This window comes from Sordaria macrospora, chromosome 1 (genome assembly GCF_033870435.1).
Source record: "Sordaria macrospora chromosome 1, complete sequence".
NCBI classification, from domain to species: Eukaryota; Fungi; Ascomycota; class Sordariomycetes; order Sordariales; family Sordariaceae; genus Sordaria; species Sordaria macrospora.
In genome coordinates this window covers 5,167,048-5,183,756 of record NC_089371.1, presented here as the reverse complement: position 1 = coordinate 5,183,756, position 16,709 = coordinate 5,167,048, and the positions used below count along the sequence as shown (strand labels likewise).

The 16,709-nt window shown below is 53.1% G+C and overlaps 4 protein-coding genes across 4 annotated transcripts; 1 reads left to right on the top strand and 3 right to left on the bottom strand.

The window, feature by feature from the left end:
- Positions 1-846: 846 nt before the first annotated feature.
- On the top strand, positions 847-2,420 carry SMAC4_04650 (uncharacterized protein; the record flags this gene model as incomplete). Its single annotated transcript, XM_066090149.1, has 3 exons — positions 847-1,105; positions 1,231-2,112; positions 2,178-2,420. 3 exons carry the CDS (start codon positions 847-849, stop codon positions 2,192-2,194), a joined length of 1,158 nt encoding a protein of 385 aa, XP_065945728.1. The 3' UTR covers positions 2,195-2,420.
- Positions 2,421-2,643: 223 nt separating this feature from the next.
- Positions 2,644-5,091, bottom strand: SMAC4_04649 (uncharacterized protein). The gene is made up of 3 exons (XM_003345370.2): positions 4,388-5,091; positions 3,280-4,070; positions 2,644-3,191 (listed from the first exon to the last, which is right to left on the bottom strand). The coding sequence occupies exons 1-3, from the start codon at positions 4,860-4,862 to the stop codon at positions 3,156-3,158; spliced, it is 1,302 nt and encodes a 433-aa protein (XP_003345418.2). The 5' UTR covers positions 4,863-5,091; the 3' UTR covers positions 2,644-3,155.
- A 1,460-nt stretch (positions 5,092-6,551) lies between these two features.
- On the bottom strand, positions 6,552-9,846 carry SMAC4_04648 (uncharacterized protein). The gene is made up of 2 exons (XM_024655669.2): positions 8,468-9,846; positions 6,552-8,348 (listed from the first exon to the last, which is right to left on the bottom strand). Exons 1-2 carry the CDS (start codon positions 9,094-9,096, stop codon positions 7,322-7,324), a joined length of 1,656 nt encoding a protein of 551 aa, XP_024511520.1. The 5' UTR covers positions 9,097-9,846; the 3' UTR covers positions 6,552-7,321.
- Positions 9,847-11,136: 1,290 nt separating this feature from the next.
- On the bottom strand, positions 11,137-15,127 carry SMAC4_04647 (uncharacterized protein). The gene is made up of 3 exons (XM_003345368.2): positions 12,380-15,127; positions 11,860-12,313; positions 11,137-11,805 (listed from the first exon to the last, which is right to left on the bottom strand). Exons 1-3 carry the CDS (start codon positions 14,066-14,068, stop codon positions 11,330-11,332), a joined length of 2,619 nt encoding a protein of 872 aa, XP_003345416.1. The 5' UTR covers positions 14,069-15,127; the 3' UTR covers positions 11,137-11,329.
- Between the last annotated feature and the right edge of the window lie 1,582 nt (positions 15,128-16,709).

Sequence of the window (16,709 nt, the reverse complement as noted above, 5' to 3'; positions counted from 1 at the left end):
AGAGGCGGCCCAGAAGAATGTGATTTGTTCGGTAGTGTGGTTCCAGGCCTTCCGAGGCTTTTCGAAAGCCTTCAACCTTCTGGATGATAAGACTCAGTGCGTGGTGTCCTCTTGAAATAGTGACCGAAGTGATTGAAGAATACTAGATTGAAACGGCAATGGCGGTGAACGTTGTTGATTCTGATATAGTGGCGGGGACGACGTCGGCTTGTGTCGGATTCTCCAGCGGAAAATCGATGATGATGATGATGCCCCGTTGGACTGCTTCGGATTGATGCCATCCCGTCCCGTCGAGAGCTTCTGCACTAACAGGACCCCTGTACGACCAACCCTTTCTGGTCTGCCCAGGTGTTAACGAGGCAGGCGTTGCACGGTGCACCCACTGATGGTATCCCCGCATTTGTCCGCCCCAGGGGACCAACCAAGGGGACTAGCGCATGACGGGACACCCCAGCGGGTGGCTGGAATTGGTCCATGAGCATGACGATGTTCAATGAGGAAGCGGCCCCTCCTTGCTGTACATAGATGCGACTTCCATTCGTTTGATTTTCTATCGAGGAAAAAAAAGTTTAGAGATTCTCCAACTTCCACGTCTTATAAATGATCAGTCACTGCATCTCTCCAACAAATACTACCCACCACCGACTACCACCGCGCCGCCAATTCCGACTGCGCCATTAACTGATCAACACTGCCTCGAGTCCTGTGATAAATCAAACCGCGTGCTCGGTTCACCATTTTTACCTTTGGACACTTCTCAACACGACTGCGACTGTTGTTCCCTAGCTTTGCGCAACATCCGAGACCAGACATCAATTACACAACCGCCCATATAACACCACAATCATGCCGGCTCCCATTGAGGAAGGCGCCAAGACACCGGGCCACCATTCGCCCGGTCACCATATCGAGCTGGTCGACGACCACCCTTCACCACGACACGAGGGCGAAGCAGGTAGTCCTGCTCTCAGAAATAGTAAAGGCTGGGACGGAAAGCTGCGGGTGCCAAAAAGTGCCGTGCTCGCAAATCCCGAAGCCTTATCGGATCCGGAATACTCGGACGAGGACAACGTTGTTCCCGGCGAGGAGGTTGCGGCGGATGAAGGCAAGCAATCCACAGCGCTCAAACACATACATACACTGGCATTTTCCATGTCTGAAAGACAGTGGAAGAAAAAAACAGTGGCAATGAACTTTTGGCTAACCATGACCGGTTTGTCTGGTTCACAGATATTCTCGACAACGAGCCCCTAGACACCGACGAGATTATTTGCACTCACTCCCGCATCCAGTCCATCTCAGCATTGCGTCTTGAGCGCTTCAAACAAGTTGCCCGTATTTGCCTTCGCCAAAACCTGATCCAAGATATCGAAGGCCTCTCCGCCGTCGCCGAGACTCTGCAAGATCTCGATCTCTATGACAACCTGATTTCACACATCGGCCGCGGGCTGACCGAGCTCACGAACTTGACTAGTCTGGATCTAAGCTTCAACAAGATCAAGCACATCAAGCACGTCAATCACCTGACCAACTTGACGGATCTCTTCTTTGTTTCCAACAAGATCAGCCGCATCGAAGGGTTGGAAGGGCTCGACAAGCTGCGCAACCTCGAACTGGGCTCGAACCGCGTCCGCGAACTGCAGAACCTCGACTCGCTCAAGAACCTCGAAGAGCTCTGGGTGGCCAAGAACAAGATCACCGGACTCACCGGCCTCGGTGGCCTTCCAAAGCTGCGTCTGCTCAGCATCCAGTCGAACCGAATCCGTGACCTCTCGCCCTTGCGCGAGGTGCCCCAGCTCGAGGAATTATACATTTCGCACAACGCTCTCGAGTCGCTCGAGGGACTGGAGCACAACACCAAGCTGCGGGTGTTGGACATTTCCAACAACAAGATTGCCAGCCTGAAGGGCATCGGCCCTCTCGCGGAGCTGGAGGAGTTGTGGGCGAGCTATAACATGGTCGGCGACTTCGCTGAGGTGGAGCGAGAACTGAAGGAGAAGAAGAACCTGACGACGGTGTACTTTGAGGGGAACCCGTTGCAGCTCAGGGCGCCGGCGTTGTACAGGAACAAGGTCCGGCTGGCTCTGCCGCAGGTGCAGCAGATCGATGCTAGTAAGTTTGAACATGCAATATCTGTCGGGAGGTTTAGGAGACTTGCTAACTCCAAAACCACGTAGCTTTTGTCCGCGTATGATCTTTACTTGATTATAGAACATTGCAGCTACCTATCTTTCCATTCTGTTTTAAGGTCTTTTTTGTGGTTTGTTAGACAGGTGATACCTTGACTAAAAAGGAGCAAAGAGGCGGACGGCGGTTTTGCCGGGTTTTGCAAAGCATGATAATTGTGTAGGTAGTCAAGAGTTCATGCAGCATGGCACTGGCGTTCACGGTACTATGGCGTTAGATTCGTTGTTGAAGCAAGACAATCGACAACCTGATGGAGATTTCCAGTAGAACCCGCTGCTCTCTCGTTTTGACCGGTGTTGTCCTTTGCTCCCCATTCATCCCATTCCCACTTTCATCCCATCTTCACCCCGACCACATGGGGCTTTGCACGACGACGATGCTGATAAGTTGGACAATGACGATAGTCACTAAAGAAACTCGGCGAGTATTACAGTAAGACATATCACGAGGGACAGACAAAGAGTCAAGTTAAAAAAAAATCGTGAAATCTTGATTTATGCTTTATAAACAAGAAAAAAATGGCCTGGAGCCGGGAGAGTTGATCTGCCAAAGAAAAACCCTTTTTATGAGCAAGGTACTTGGCAGTAACAACGGGAATGCCCCATCACATGTACACAATCCCGCCGTTAAACCCAGGGGAGGGGAGCATAGTCTAAAACCCGCTGTCCCCCACGCCCTAGTTTGTACGGTGACCAGCCGTCTCTCCTTCTCGGTGTATCTGATGGTATGGTATGGTCGGGTATGAATCGGGGGTGTTTTTTTTTTTCATGAGCGTGTGTGTGCGATGCATGGCAACAACACGGGTAGGGTGACTAGTGAGTGGTGCGCTTCCATTGAAGCGACCAATCTCCCGAGGGCCCTCCCGCGTAATAACCGATGCGTTTATGGGTATATTGCACACTGCACTCAACGGGGGTGTTTAGGAGAATTTTGCGAGGGGAAATTCGGAGAAAAGGGGTTTAAACAATTTAACCGAAGATCCAGAGGTTCTCAGCGGAGAAGTACTGTGAGTAATGTTAGTAAATGATATGATAGAGATTTCGGAGGCCACATTTGGGCGCCGATATGGAAAAAGTTAGATATAAAACTTACGTTGGTGGGCTGGTTGAAGCGGATGCCGCGGTCGAAACCAGAGATGGTCTTGAGGTCCTCCTCGGAGAGATCGAAATCGAGCGAGTTGAGGTTGGACTTCATGGTGGCCTCGCGGCTGGACTTGGGGATGATGGCCAGGCCGCGCTGGGTGGCCCAGCGGAGGAGGACCTGGGCGGGGTCCTTGTTGTACTTCTCGCCGATGGCCTTGATGGTGGGGTCCTCGAGGAGGGGCTGGAGCTTCTGGGCGTGCTCCATGTTGAACTCGCGGAACGAGGCAGGGCCGAAGGAGGAGTAGGCGGTCACGGCGATGCCCTCAGCCTTGGCGAGGTTGAGGAGGTTCTGCTGGACGAGGTAGGGGTGGTGCTCGATCTGGAGGGTGGCGGGGCGGATCTTGGCGTAGCGGAGGAGGTCGTACAGGAGCTGGGCCTGGAAGTTGGAGACACCGATGCTCTTGGCGAGACCCTTCTCGACGAGAGACTCCATGGCGGTCCAGGTCTCCTGGATGGTGGCCTTGGAGGGGCGGATCTCGCTCTTGCCGTCAAAGTGCCAGCCGGGAGGGTAGCGGACCGAGGGGTCGACGTACTCGAGGGCGACGGGGAAGTGGATCAGGTAGAGGTCGAAGTAGTCGACACCCCAGTCGGCGAGCTGCTTGCGGACAATGGGCTCGACGCGGTCGCCGTCGTGGAAGGTGTTCCAGAGCTTGGAGACGATGAAGAGCTCCTCGCGCTTGACGATGCCCTCCTTGATGGCGCGGGCAACACCCTGGCCGCACTCAGCCTCGTTGCCGTAGTCTGTATACAAGCCATGGCGAGTCAGCCAACACGAACTTATGCCAATGTTTTTTTTTTGGTCTGGTGTCTTTGGATGGCGATGCCGTTGCGGGTGAAATCACGGATAATATCTCTTCAGGCGGGCTGAATCGATAGGGGGAGGAAGTGGGATGGTCGTGTAAGTGTCAAACTGCCCCACCATGGTGTCACTGCTCGTCATTGTCCTTTTGGAAAAAAAGAAAAACCACGAGATCGACCATGGGAGAAAGGAGATATTGAGTTGACAATGGGGTATTGTACGATATGTATCGGAAGGTGGAAGGAAGGCTTGAACGTACCGCAGGCACCATCGAAGAGACGGTAACCGGCCTTGATGGCGTTGTAGACGACATCGGAGGCAATCTCGCCGTCGACCTTCCAGAGGCCGAAGCCGACCTGGGGCATCTCGGCGCCGGAGTTGAGCTTGATAGAGGGAACCATTTTGACTGAGTTGGTGAGGATGTAGAGGTGTGTGTGAGACGGAAAGAGATCAAGCAAGCCAGGCAGGATGATAGAGCGGCTGTGATGGTATTTATATTTGCTCTCTTTGTCCGTAGGTGTCCACGCTTGGTGGGTGGAGGCTAGAACTTTCCCGGTCCCTCGTACCGTCGTTACGTAGAGAGGCGTGTATGCAAATACCCCGATGTGCCTACTCCAACCTTTCCCGGCCCATCCACGGACGAATGCTATGCCGGTTGGAGAGAGACCCAGAGCTATGATGGTGATGGGGTTCGGCTCATGCTGTCCCCTCACTCCCTCCCTCCACCTCCACATTCACCCCCCTCGCGCTTCCGTTCAACTCCTCACAGACCCGCTATCAAATCTCCAGCGTGGCAGACAGGAGCTTGGTTTTCCAAGGACCCTCATCTGGCCTGACGGGATGCCAAGATTGCATGTTTGACTGGTCGCCAGCGATACTCGAGATGGCCCAGGGAAGGGTAGGGAAGCCCAGGGACGGCTGCCTTTCCGGGAACGGGCCCTGATTGGCATGGATAATGGCCCGAAGCCTTGTCAGCCGGCGCAGGGCCAAGGTAGTGGGCACAGGATATCTCGACGCCCATTTGCGCGGTTTAAAAGAAAGTTGGAGAATGGGGTGGGTTTGTCCGACGGTGCGACAGCGTCACTGCATCCACATGGACTTCATGTTGTACCTACACTACAGGTACATGGCGCCAGAGCGGCCTGTCTAACCGTTTGCCTTGTACCTTGATGGTAACCAACTTTGAAACTAGGGCCGGGCTTTGGTCAGTCTCAAACTTCGGACAAGACACATTTTCTCTCTCTGTTTGTCTCCAGCTTTCTCGGTCTATCTGCGGAGATTTTCCCGGGCACAAACGCCTTTACCCAAGGCCTGTCTCAGCTGACCTTGAAAATCTTCAAATGCTGTCAACATATCGAAGTCGTGTTCTGAACAATTGTTGGAGCCGCTGGAGCCCGCGAGCTGCGGGTGGTGGATCTGGATAAGACCCGGTAGCCCGGCTTTAAGTTGCCATTTAACCTATTTAACCGGAGCCAACCAGAGGCCGTGGCTAATATGGAAGCGCAGAAGCGTGATGGGTAGAGGCTGGAGTGGGTTTGACAGATGTTTCCACCTCTGTCGACCTTCAACATGGGGTTGGCGGGGCGGCGCTAGGATATTTGGCAAAAAGGCACAAATGCCCCCATTGATGCATACCACGATGAAGAGTGGGTCACCGAGGAATCAACGTCAGTTCAACTTTCCCGACTTCAACTCGATAATGACAATAGGAATTTGGTAACACTCTTTACGTTTTGCTCTTCTTCATGTTCAAGAAGGCTCCTTTTCAACTTTTGTATGTGACAAGAAGGAGGTTCTGAAATTGCAAGCAAGTTCACATATCATGGAGTGTCTATCGTCATGTTGATGTTCACTGTTTGTAGTCGATTCAACCGATGCTGGGGAAGTAGTAAGGAAAACGACTCAGGTCCTGGTCGTAGGGTTTTACGTTGGTTCCTTGTTAATTTTGAGAGCCTCAAGGTCAAACCTTCCCCGTGACCTTCAGGTATTATCGACCGAGTCATTTTCAGCAGGGGGAAGAGAAGGAGCCAACGACATGCACGTCGATCGCATACGACTTCCACCTGTATCTCTTTTCTGTTTTTCTCATGACACTGTCCGTACCGAGTTCATGAAATTCTCTTTTCGAAAACCTTGCTGGAGACAGAACAGATTCAACATCAACACATCCATGCTTGAGGCCACAGTCTGCCCGGAAGCAGTACCCAGTACGCATGAACACCCACTGACCAGACATTCTCCTGGTTCCCGCCAGTCACATAAGGGAACCGTTTACATTCCCGTCCAATAACACCGGGGTTATTTTCATGATGGTGGAGTATAGCCACAGGACCCATGGGTACCAGCTGAGACTTTCTTGAAGAACTTTGACCTCAGATATTCAAGTCTTCTCTTCGACAAAGGTTGACTTCACGTACGCATGAGCCGCTGGTGACCTCCTCAAGACTTGTACTGATCAGACACTTCTTATATCCTTCTTGTTGGGTATACAGAAACAGATGTACACACCATCCATCTCACATCAAACCATGGATCGCTGCTACCGTGCTACCCCAAACGTGTGGTGCCACCATACCACCAACCCTGGAACTCGATGCAGCTAGCCTGAGGAGGAAGCATGCTGAAGCAAGGACCCGCAAGGAAGGCATTGAAAGCACTGCGTCAGTGGAGCTTCCACGGAAGCTAGTCCGGGCAAAAAAGCTTCTTTCTCGCTTCGATACCTTCCAAAGGGTTAGATCGGAACCAGCTTCCTGGCGAGCCCGGCGGCAACCGATGGAGTACCTCGGGCCAGCAACCACGGACGACACGGGAGAACAATACAATTCGATTCCTGCTTGTTGACTGGCTGTCGGCCGTCGTACTCGTTGATGCGCCTTGCCAAGCTGCCTCTTATGCCGTATAAGCATGGAAATATCCGAGGTTGTTGCTCTTAAAGGGGGAGCGGCGGCAGCGTCTGTTTGGTTCGACGGCTACCTTCAGCCCTATGGATCGATCTTCTGCCCATCAGGCTCCACTCTGGCATCATCATTCCGGATCTAGAGCACCAGATAGTTCCCGAAAGGAGTACACACGGGCTCAGCCAGAGAGAGTGGCCCAGTGTGTACTGTCTTTCCCGCGAACCGCTTAAACACTCACTCGCCAGTCGGTAAGCAGGTAAGGTGCCCCCGTACTGCTCGAACCTTTTCTCATGATTCTAGCCGAGTCCCTGATCCTGACTCTGCCCCTGTGGGTTACCAGCGCTAGAACTATTACTAGAGGCAATGGTATCCAGCCCATAGTTCGTATACGAACACCTGCAAATATCTGCTTCATCCACAACGCTCATATCTCTCGCCCTCACCGCCGCCGCAGCCACCTTCATATTATCATTATTCCTAAATACCACCGGATTCCCCGCAGCATCCCTACAATCCGGCGCCTTCTTCCCATTACCCCTCCCATCCTCCTCATACGTCTGTTCCAGCGTCAACTCCACCGCAAACGGCCACGGCGCAAACACATTCGTTGCGTTTATTAGTGGTGTTGGCACGTCGGTGATATTAGCCGGGTAACTCGCGCTCATGCGCGTCCAGATCGTGCCACGGACCACCGTCTGATTATACCAGCATATTGCTGGCTCTGCTGGGGTTGTTGTTGTTGTTGTTGTTGTTGTTGTTGTTGGTGCTTCTCGTGAAATCGTGTTGTTATCCTCCCTCTTCACTGATCTTAACCATCTGCGTCTGGCTTTCTCCCCTCCGTTAGAAGTAGCCTGCGAAGTCGAAGCCGAAGCCGAGGATGATGATAATGCAGCAATCGTCATTGTCGTCGTGGGAGATACCGCTGAGGACATGCTGCTGCTGCTGTTGCTGGCAGTAGTAACATCCGGCACCACAGCCTTCGCCATAACGAAACTAAACGTGAATCGCTCACTCGGTTGGTTCGCATCGATCATGGTGAGGTTGACATCCTTGAAGGTACCGGTGGGCGAGAAGGGGTCGTCAGAAGAGGAGATGACGTAGGAGTATGTCGTTGTGGGACGGATGATCCACCGGAAGGAGGCAGCAGATGTGCTTTCGTCTGTTGTGGGGGAGTAAAGAGCGTAGGGGTAGCATCGCCAGAGGGAAGGATTCCGTTGTGGTGCGCAGGATGCCGAAAGGTTGGCTAGGGCGGCCGTGAAGGTGTAGGAGCCCGCGGGAAAGAGGTCGGTTGGTAATGGGGGTTCGGGGTCGGAGGAGTTGTGTCTGGAGCCAAGTTTTGTGTTAGTGTTTTTGCACGCACGAATCGCGGAAACTCTGCAATGGACATCTACCTGTACTCATAAGAGTCCAGGGAAGAAAATTGGGAAGCAAGATCAAAATACCTTTTCCTCAACCTAACCGTCAACCCAACTGCCAATCCCACAATCAACCCAATTATCAGTATCCCCAAAACCACAACCTTATACCATCTGCCCGGGCTTCTCACCCACCCTCCTAACCCCCTCTTGTCTTTCTCTTTCCCTCCTCCATGTCCTACCGCTCTCCCATCTTCGCTCTTCCCTATCCCTTTCACTGGGCGCACCAAACCGCCATCATTTGTTTCTATCATCTTCCCCTCCCGATCCCTCACCGTCGGAATAACCCATCGCTCACTCCCATCACTATTAAGCGGTATAGACCTCACACTGTCCACCTCGCCTCCCACGGCTCTTATCCCCGGTGCCCGTTTCGGTTTCGGCACATATTGCGGCACGCTGCTTGATCTGGACAATGCCGGTCTCGCGCTGCCGCTGCCGCTGCCGCTGCCGCTGGGTGCCCCTGGATATAAACTGCTGCTGCTCCTCGTTGTCGATGACCGTCGGTGTGGAGAGCGAGGTGGGACTGTGGGCGTTGTTGTTGCCCCTTGTGCTGCTGCTGCTCTTGCTGGGTCGGAGTGTTGTTCGTCTTCGGCGATGACGGGCATGGGGATGGGTGTGGAGGAGCGGACTGAGCGGCGGCTTCCTGGGGCCATTTTTTTTTTCTTTTCTGGTTGTCTTTCCCTTTCTGTACTTTATATTTTGGGCGTTGACGTTCTTGTGGTTCTGGTTCGAGTGTTTTTCCCTGTCATTAAGTTTGTTGGTATATACCTACCCTCCGGCGACTGCGCATGGAGGGTCAAGGCGTAGGTATGTAGTCTGAAGATAGGTATATATGTTGCGCCGTCGGGTGCTCGCCGGATTGCTACTACCGTCCCAGCAATTTTTCCAGTAGCATTCGGGTCTGGTAGAGTTTGTGGATAGCGTAGGGTGGACCGGCCAGCGCAGCAGCTCGAGAGATGGTGAAAGAAGATGTGAAGAGAAGCTAGGTAGGGAGAAAAGTCGTCTCTTAGAAGTAGACCAAAAGTGCGTGGAAAAAGGGTGGGAGTCGTTAGCTCCTCGTCATCACCACCACCACGTCTCCTTTCTTGTTATGTAGCCGATTGTGAAGGCGCCGCAAATACGGTATGTAGAGAGAGAGAGAGAGGTATCGCCTTGTTTCGATAAGATGAAGCGGACCAGGCTGGATCTAGTGTTTGCCAGTTTTCGTGATGGCGGCAAAGACCGAAATTGTAGCAGGAAGGATATTGAGATTGGTGGTGTTAAAAGGTTCTCTCTCTGATGATGTCTTTCCAACCGACGCCTTTCTTCACATGGGGTGGGCAGCCAACTAATATTGCGAAGGTAACCCCGATCTTCTTGTTCGTCCTTCTCATATGACTACTTTTCCACTTTTTCTTCTTTTTATTCTTCTGCAAACTTGGTCTTGTTTATGATCAGATCTGACTTTGCCCAGCCTTTGACTACCTGTCTGTACCTGTGCTCAGACTTTCAACAACAAGGTACAAACACCATTGTCGATCATTTATGCATGGACGATCTTGATCCTGTTGTTGCTACTGCCGAGAATCAGGCGTTGCTGAATGGTGGGGGACCGGAGGTCCTGGGAATCTGGGATGAAAGTGAAAGGCTGGTCGGTCGGGCTTGCTCAACCTGGTTGCTTGGTCAGGGGTGCCAAAGGGGCCGAAAAAGAAGGCTCGAGATATGAATTGGTGATGTGATGAGCGATTCTTGGGGTGTTGTCAGAAAGCCATATTGGGGCGTCGTAATTTTAAGATGAGCTGTGATAATTCTTCTTCCGGGACGGGACTCGCGTCCGGGATGCGCGCGCCTGAAGAATAGAGGTCCTAGTTGCGTCACTGGGCCTACCTACATACATATCTCATATCTGCGACAAGGGGGAGTAGGATGGGGAATCATCAGTCGCCTTGCCTTCTTTCTCTGTTTACCTGCCATCGATTGACAAGGCTCCTGAGGTTGCAACGCACAAGACTTTCGGTGTCCTCCTTCTTCCCCCCAACCTTCCGTCGACCCTCGCCTATGTGTTCTCGAAGCCAGCTCATACTCTATCTAGCTTCTCCGCAAAGGCACACTCACCTAAACCCCTATCGGATATCCCATACTGTCCGCTGTTCCATTCGCACCGAGATCATGGGGCACAGGAAGTGCTCTCAGCCCGGTGTTCTGGTCGCATAAATCATTGACGTTGCTGGGTCTGCGATTGCGTGGCTGGCCGGCACACACAAACCCCTGATGTTGAGCTCCAACCCCGGAGAGAAGCTGCAGGTTGCATGGCCGAGCCATTGGCCGAAAAGATTAGCTAGAGCTGAAATGAGGATCGCGGGGAGGCGCTCTGCTTAAAGCGGCATAGGGCGGCAGTGGCTTGCATTGCTGGATGATGGACTAATGAAAGAGTGGGCTGCAATCGGCCGTTGGCTAGTGATGCAGGAGTCAGGGCGCTATTGGAATCTGGGCCCCCAAGATGTGGGCATGGGACTCGAGCAGAACGACTTCAGGCAGAATGTCGAGGAGGCTAGCCAAGTTCATGAGAGGCCATGTAACCGCCACATGTCGAGTTCTCTAATACCGATGCCATACGGTCGGACAAAAGAATGGACTGGAATGTGTAATCAAAAGGGAACACGCACCTTGAAGATTAGAAGACGAAAATATAAGTAGGGATGATGGGGAAATGATAGGTAGATATATATACGAGTCAGGCCTTGAAAATATCCGGTATTCAAAAGCTGGTCTCTTCAACCAGGGACCAAAAAGTTCAACAATCCAACGCTCATCGAGCCTGTGTCTCGGAACCAAAAACAACTTCACCATAAGTCATACACGCGTGATGGGGCCCTCACCTCACTCACTACCTGCCTGCCAGCTCGCTCAGTTCTCCGTCTCGGTGGCATCCTCATACTCCGCCTCCGTTTCCGTGTGCTCGCCCTGCGTAGCCTCCTCATACTCCGTCTGATCGGTTTCCTCCTCGGGGCGAACCTCCTCGGGACGAACAATCTCGACCGTCGAGTCGCCGATCGAGCGTTGCTCAAGGGTACTTTCGGACTCTGTCTGTGTGGCCTGTCCCTCGCCCTCCTTTTCAGCGTATGGGGGCGGGGCAAGATTCTCGCCGCCCTCAACCCACACCTTGTTGAGCTCCTGTTCGATCTCCTCGCGGCGTGCCTTCCACTTCTCGACCTGCGCAAGACGTTCGCGAAGATCATGCAGTTCACGCTCAACATGCATCTTCTCGCTCTCGGTACCGATGCGCTGCAACTCCCACTCGTCGCCCCGCTCACCCATGCCGAGGACGAGGTTGTACATGTGGTACTTCTTGAGAGAGGCGCGAGTCGAGATGGTAATCAATGCTGTGAATGAGAGTTAGCAGTGACTCTTGTTGTAAATGTAGGCGTTAAACGTACTGATTCCCTTCTCCTTGCAAGTCTCGTAAAGCAGGCCCTCGACATCGCTGGAAACGGCGCTTGTGCCCTCATCGATGAAGGCATACTGTGGCTCATGGTAAAGCAGGCGAGCAATAGCGAGTCTCTGCTTCTCACCGCCACTAAGAATGTCCTTCCACTCCTTGCGGGTGTCCCAGCCGCCTTCACGCTCAGGCAAGTATCCAAGACGCGCCTGATCCAGGGCGCGCTTCAAGTCGTACTCGTTCTTGCGCTTCTCGCGCATGTCGACCTCGCCATCAGGGTAGATAACCTGATCACGTAGCGTACCGATGCTGAGATACGGCCGTTGTGGGAGGAACATAATGCCGTCCTCGCCATTGTTCTTCGGTCGACTCACAAGACCTCTATACACGGGCCAGAGCCCAGCAATCACTCGCGCAATCGCACTCTTACCCACGCCGTTAGGTCCAGAAATCTGTAGCGCACGATATGTTAGCTAGAGCAATATTTGTTAGGATCTGAATTCAGGACCAAAACGTACCAGGAGATGCTCGCCGCGACGGACAACCATGGAAAGTGACTCGAGAAGCTCCTCGCCTCCTTGCGGCCACAGCGCAGGAGCTACAATGGGCACGTTCTCCAGGCGGACACCATCAAAGCCCTTCTGGATAGTACCCTGTACGTCCGACAACGAGTAGAGTTCGTTTTCGCGGCCTCTGACGTAGTATGCGTTCGCATGAGCTCTGTGAAGAGTGGAGATAAGTGTATACACGCGACTGGTGTAACCGGCCAACTCTGAAAGGTCTTTGATGGAGTACATCATACGTCCACCAGCATCAGCAAGCGAGAGCATGAGACGCTTGTTGGTAATGAAGTCCTTCATGCGGTTGCGTTCGCGACCGTGCTTCTCGGCGTGTTCTGCCTGTTGCTCGCTTGACCCTCCACTACCTCCCCAAGCTGGCAAGAAGACAGGAAGGGAAGAGAGAAGATAGCCGTAAGCGCTCCAGCTGTACTTGAGGATGAAGTCCTCAAGAATGTTGTATCTGATCTTGAGCATGTAGATACCCTCCATCCAGTTCTTGAGAGACTTGAATTCCCTGTTCAGGAATGTTTTCTCCATCTCGGCGCCGCCATAGAATGCAATCTCCTCCGCATTTGCGATTAGGCGCGCATGTAGTCCTCTGAAGTCACCCTCCTTTCGTCCTTCCACTGCCTTGAGTTTGCCGAAAGGTGGCGAGAGTCGACGCAGAATGCTAGCCGTCAGGAAGTAATTGCTCAGCAGACCGGTGAGGGCTAGTGGGCCGAGTGAGCGGTAAAGTTGGTAATTGAACACGCAAATATCGACAAAGGGCTTTCCGAGCGAGGAGTAAAGATTGGCGGCAGCAGCACAGAACAGAGTCAGGTCCTGAGTGATGAACTGGTCCGCTCCCTGCCCGACTCCACCGTCCAAGTTCGAAAGTTTGTAGTAGTTGAGGTTATCGTTCAGATACAGGTCGTGGATGTACCGAGTGAGACGTGTTCGGAAAGCAATCGACACCTTGGATTCGAGGTATTTGATGGTAGCGTTGACATAGGAAGCAAAACCGCCCAGTCCGCACCACTTGACAATACCCAAAAGGAACTGCTTGCCATTGCCAGCCACCAGATCACGCACAATCTCACCATCGAGGCGGGCAACAACCAGGGAAAGGTAAGTACGGAGCATGAGGAAGATTCCGTGGCTGACAAGCAAGCCGGCCTCCTTGCTCTTCCATCGAGGAACCATGATGCTCATCAGGCTGAGGAACTGATGGAGGAAGGCAAGATTTAGGCCGGGTTTCGTCTGAGCCGAAGGGACATGACCGTCGCCGAGACCCGAGACCCTTGGAGGGTTCAGGAACAGACGTCTATGGGCCTCGAAGGTGAGCGGTTTCGTGCTATGGATAACGACCTTGGAGGTGCCGTCCTTGTAGGGCACGTAAATGGTCCTCGATCCGTCCTTGTTGTGCAACCATGAGTTGGTGCGCACCAGCTTCCGGCCCTGCTCCCTATCCTCGCGTCTGCGTTTCCACCATCTCCGCGTACCCTCGCCAGATAATATGATGGATGTCGCAAGCGCAAGGGTCGCAAGAAGACGTGTGGTCCTGGTCGTCGTCTTCAGTTTGGAGCGTATGAGCTCCGTGTATTTGTTGATGAAGGACGCGATGGCCTCCTCGGCCGCGGAGCCCCGTAGGGTTGACTGCACTGCCATGATGTCGCTGGGCGTCGCTAGGCTTCGCTGGCTTCCACTTCAGGTCGTTATACCAATCCCGATAGATCCTCGGGGATCAACAGCCAACGCTTGCCCTTGGCATCCGGGTTCGAAACAAACTACGCGCGACTGTGCGCAAGATGAAATAGGCGATGCGATGATTGCGCTTTGTGTGTTCTCGAAGGAAGTCCGCTTCAGCGATGTGACAACGGCAGGGGTCGCGTCACGGTGTTGTTGAGGTTGGGCTTGGATATGGAGGAAAAATAAAGTAATCAATGGGAGCCTGAAGGCAAGGGGGAGCAGTTGATTACACTACTGTACGGACTGATACGATGCCGACAGGATGATGACGGATGGAAAACGGGTTGAATGTGGTGGTTAGCATGGCGGCCGACATTGGCGTGGCCGTGGTGGCATGTGATCGATACACTGAATGACCCCCCAGGCGGTTTCGACTGGGAACATTCCGAGGTGCCAAAAGTCCAATATGAACCAATGAGAGGCGGCCATTTCATTGGCAAAGAGCAACGTCATCATCTGCATCGGTTTCAACGTCCCACTCTTGTCCTGGGGAAAGCTGGGGAAAGCACTCTGAAGTCTGAAGGGGAAGCCTCGTGGAGCACGGGCCATTTCCCCCAGATTCTCCATTGTCCAGGAAGACGGGAGTTGTCAAAAGGTTCGTCGCGACGGCAATCTTTAGCCATGTGCCTGACGGGAGTTTCTCCAAATCCGAGTTTCCTGTTCTCTTTGTCACTCGAAACGGACTTTGCTTCCACTGGCACAATGGGTGTTGCGACTAATCAATCAGTGAGTCCATCTTAACAATTTCACTCCAACATCACGTATGTATCCGGAATGTTTCAGTGTTACTTGAGCCCAAGCAGGGCAACCCTAACAAGAGCCAAAGAACTTTGAGGTCGAACTTCGAGAGAAGAAGTGGAGGGCCTTCCAATTCAACCCCACGGTGATAGAACATCACCATCGGTTCCAAGGACTTGGTATCTGGCCTCATTTTCTGGCCTGGCTTGCTTGCCGTCACGGCTTGCTTTTGGGGTCGGGAGTACGCAGCTTGCTTTGGGTAACCAGCGCCCTATTTGCGGATCATGGCGGCCCTGCGTTTTGCCTCGTGCTCACGTTGTTGCGGCTTCTATTTTGGAGTGCTGGAACGGGGGCGGTATCGATTCCCGTAAGGCGGATCTCGCAAGAGCTTATGGTTCCAACCCGCGTCCTCCGCGTCAGGTACCGAAGGTCAGGTACGCATGCAGAAAGGAGGTGAGGATGCGCACACGGCTTCGAGGCTCTCTTGGCTGCTTTGACTTTGGCAATTTGTTGGGGCAATGGAGCGAGTTGGCAAGACCTCCAAAGCAAAGAGCCTTTGATTCTCCTTTGTATGAATTGGCCATCCGACAATCCGTCCTTCGCCAATCCTCCAACAGCTCAAGTTCACAGCGGATCCAAAAGCTCCCTGCGTTCTTCGGCGCCGACTACTGTGCAAAGAAGCTCTTTATTAAAGTGGACAAGACTGTGACGAGCTAGACGGCGGCCGATGTGAGTGGTCACGGATCACCACAGCGCATGGTCCCGGATTCAGCCCATCACTGTAACGGGCGCCAACATGGCCAATCACGAGGCCCAGTTGCAGCTTCCAAGCTCTTTTAGCTCTGGAACGGTCGCTGTCAACTGGGGCTGCTCAGGGCTGGGCGAGGTCCAGCATCCCCGGGCCGAGGAATGCGGATGACAGAAGGGGCACCAGCATGCTGCAAGGCGAGTGTGGGTTGACTTGTCTGTTGATGGAGCCGTGGAGGTTGCTGTGGACTCTTGACACCTGGGTGGCCTGGAGAGCGTCGTGAGAACCAGCGAGTTGACTGTCGACATCGAAGGGAGTTTTCGGTGGTGGAGAGCTTGTTTTTGAATCTTGAAACATGCCGACAGGGGCAATGGAGATTGGCACTCCTATGCGACGTCTATATGACAAAATGTCAGAAGAACTTCCACTCGTTGAACCATTTCAAGTACGTGCGCTTTCCTGTTAGTGTAGACGACTTGTGTTTCTTATGGGGAGGCACTCATAAACCGGTGCCCTGGCATTGGACCCATGAGAAAAAGAATGGAGCCTGCCTCTCTGCTAGATTTGCCTATAGGAACAGCCGTGGCTGCTTCACTACCCCTACCACCTTTATTAAGGAGCCTCACTGGCTAGTTGGGTGCGCAAATGTCGAGAGATTTGAGACCAGAACCAGGTTAATTATCTTATTACTTGCTGGAAGGCCTTGAGCGCGCGATAACCTGGGTGGGTTCTCATTCTCACCAATTGGAGAGATCCCGTCATCCAACGGTCTTTGAGGTTGTTAAGACAGTCACAACTGCTCACCCCGCGTATACAGACACAACAGGGCCCGCGTAAGTGATCAAAAGTTACCAACATGCCCAAGCACACAAGACATCCAGAGCGGTCAACAACAAGCTGACATTCGGGCTCCAGGCTGCCAGTAACGTTGCCAGGTAGTAGCTCCAGGCCAGGGCAGGGGAGCAGAGGACACAGTCGCACGGCCAGGAAGGTGAACAGGGTATGTGGCGGAAATTTGACGGGACTGTTTGACTGACAACCTAGCTATGCCTAGCATTGATGGGAGATAAGGCG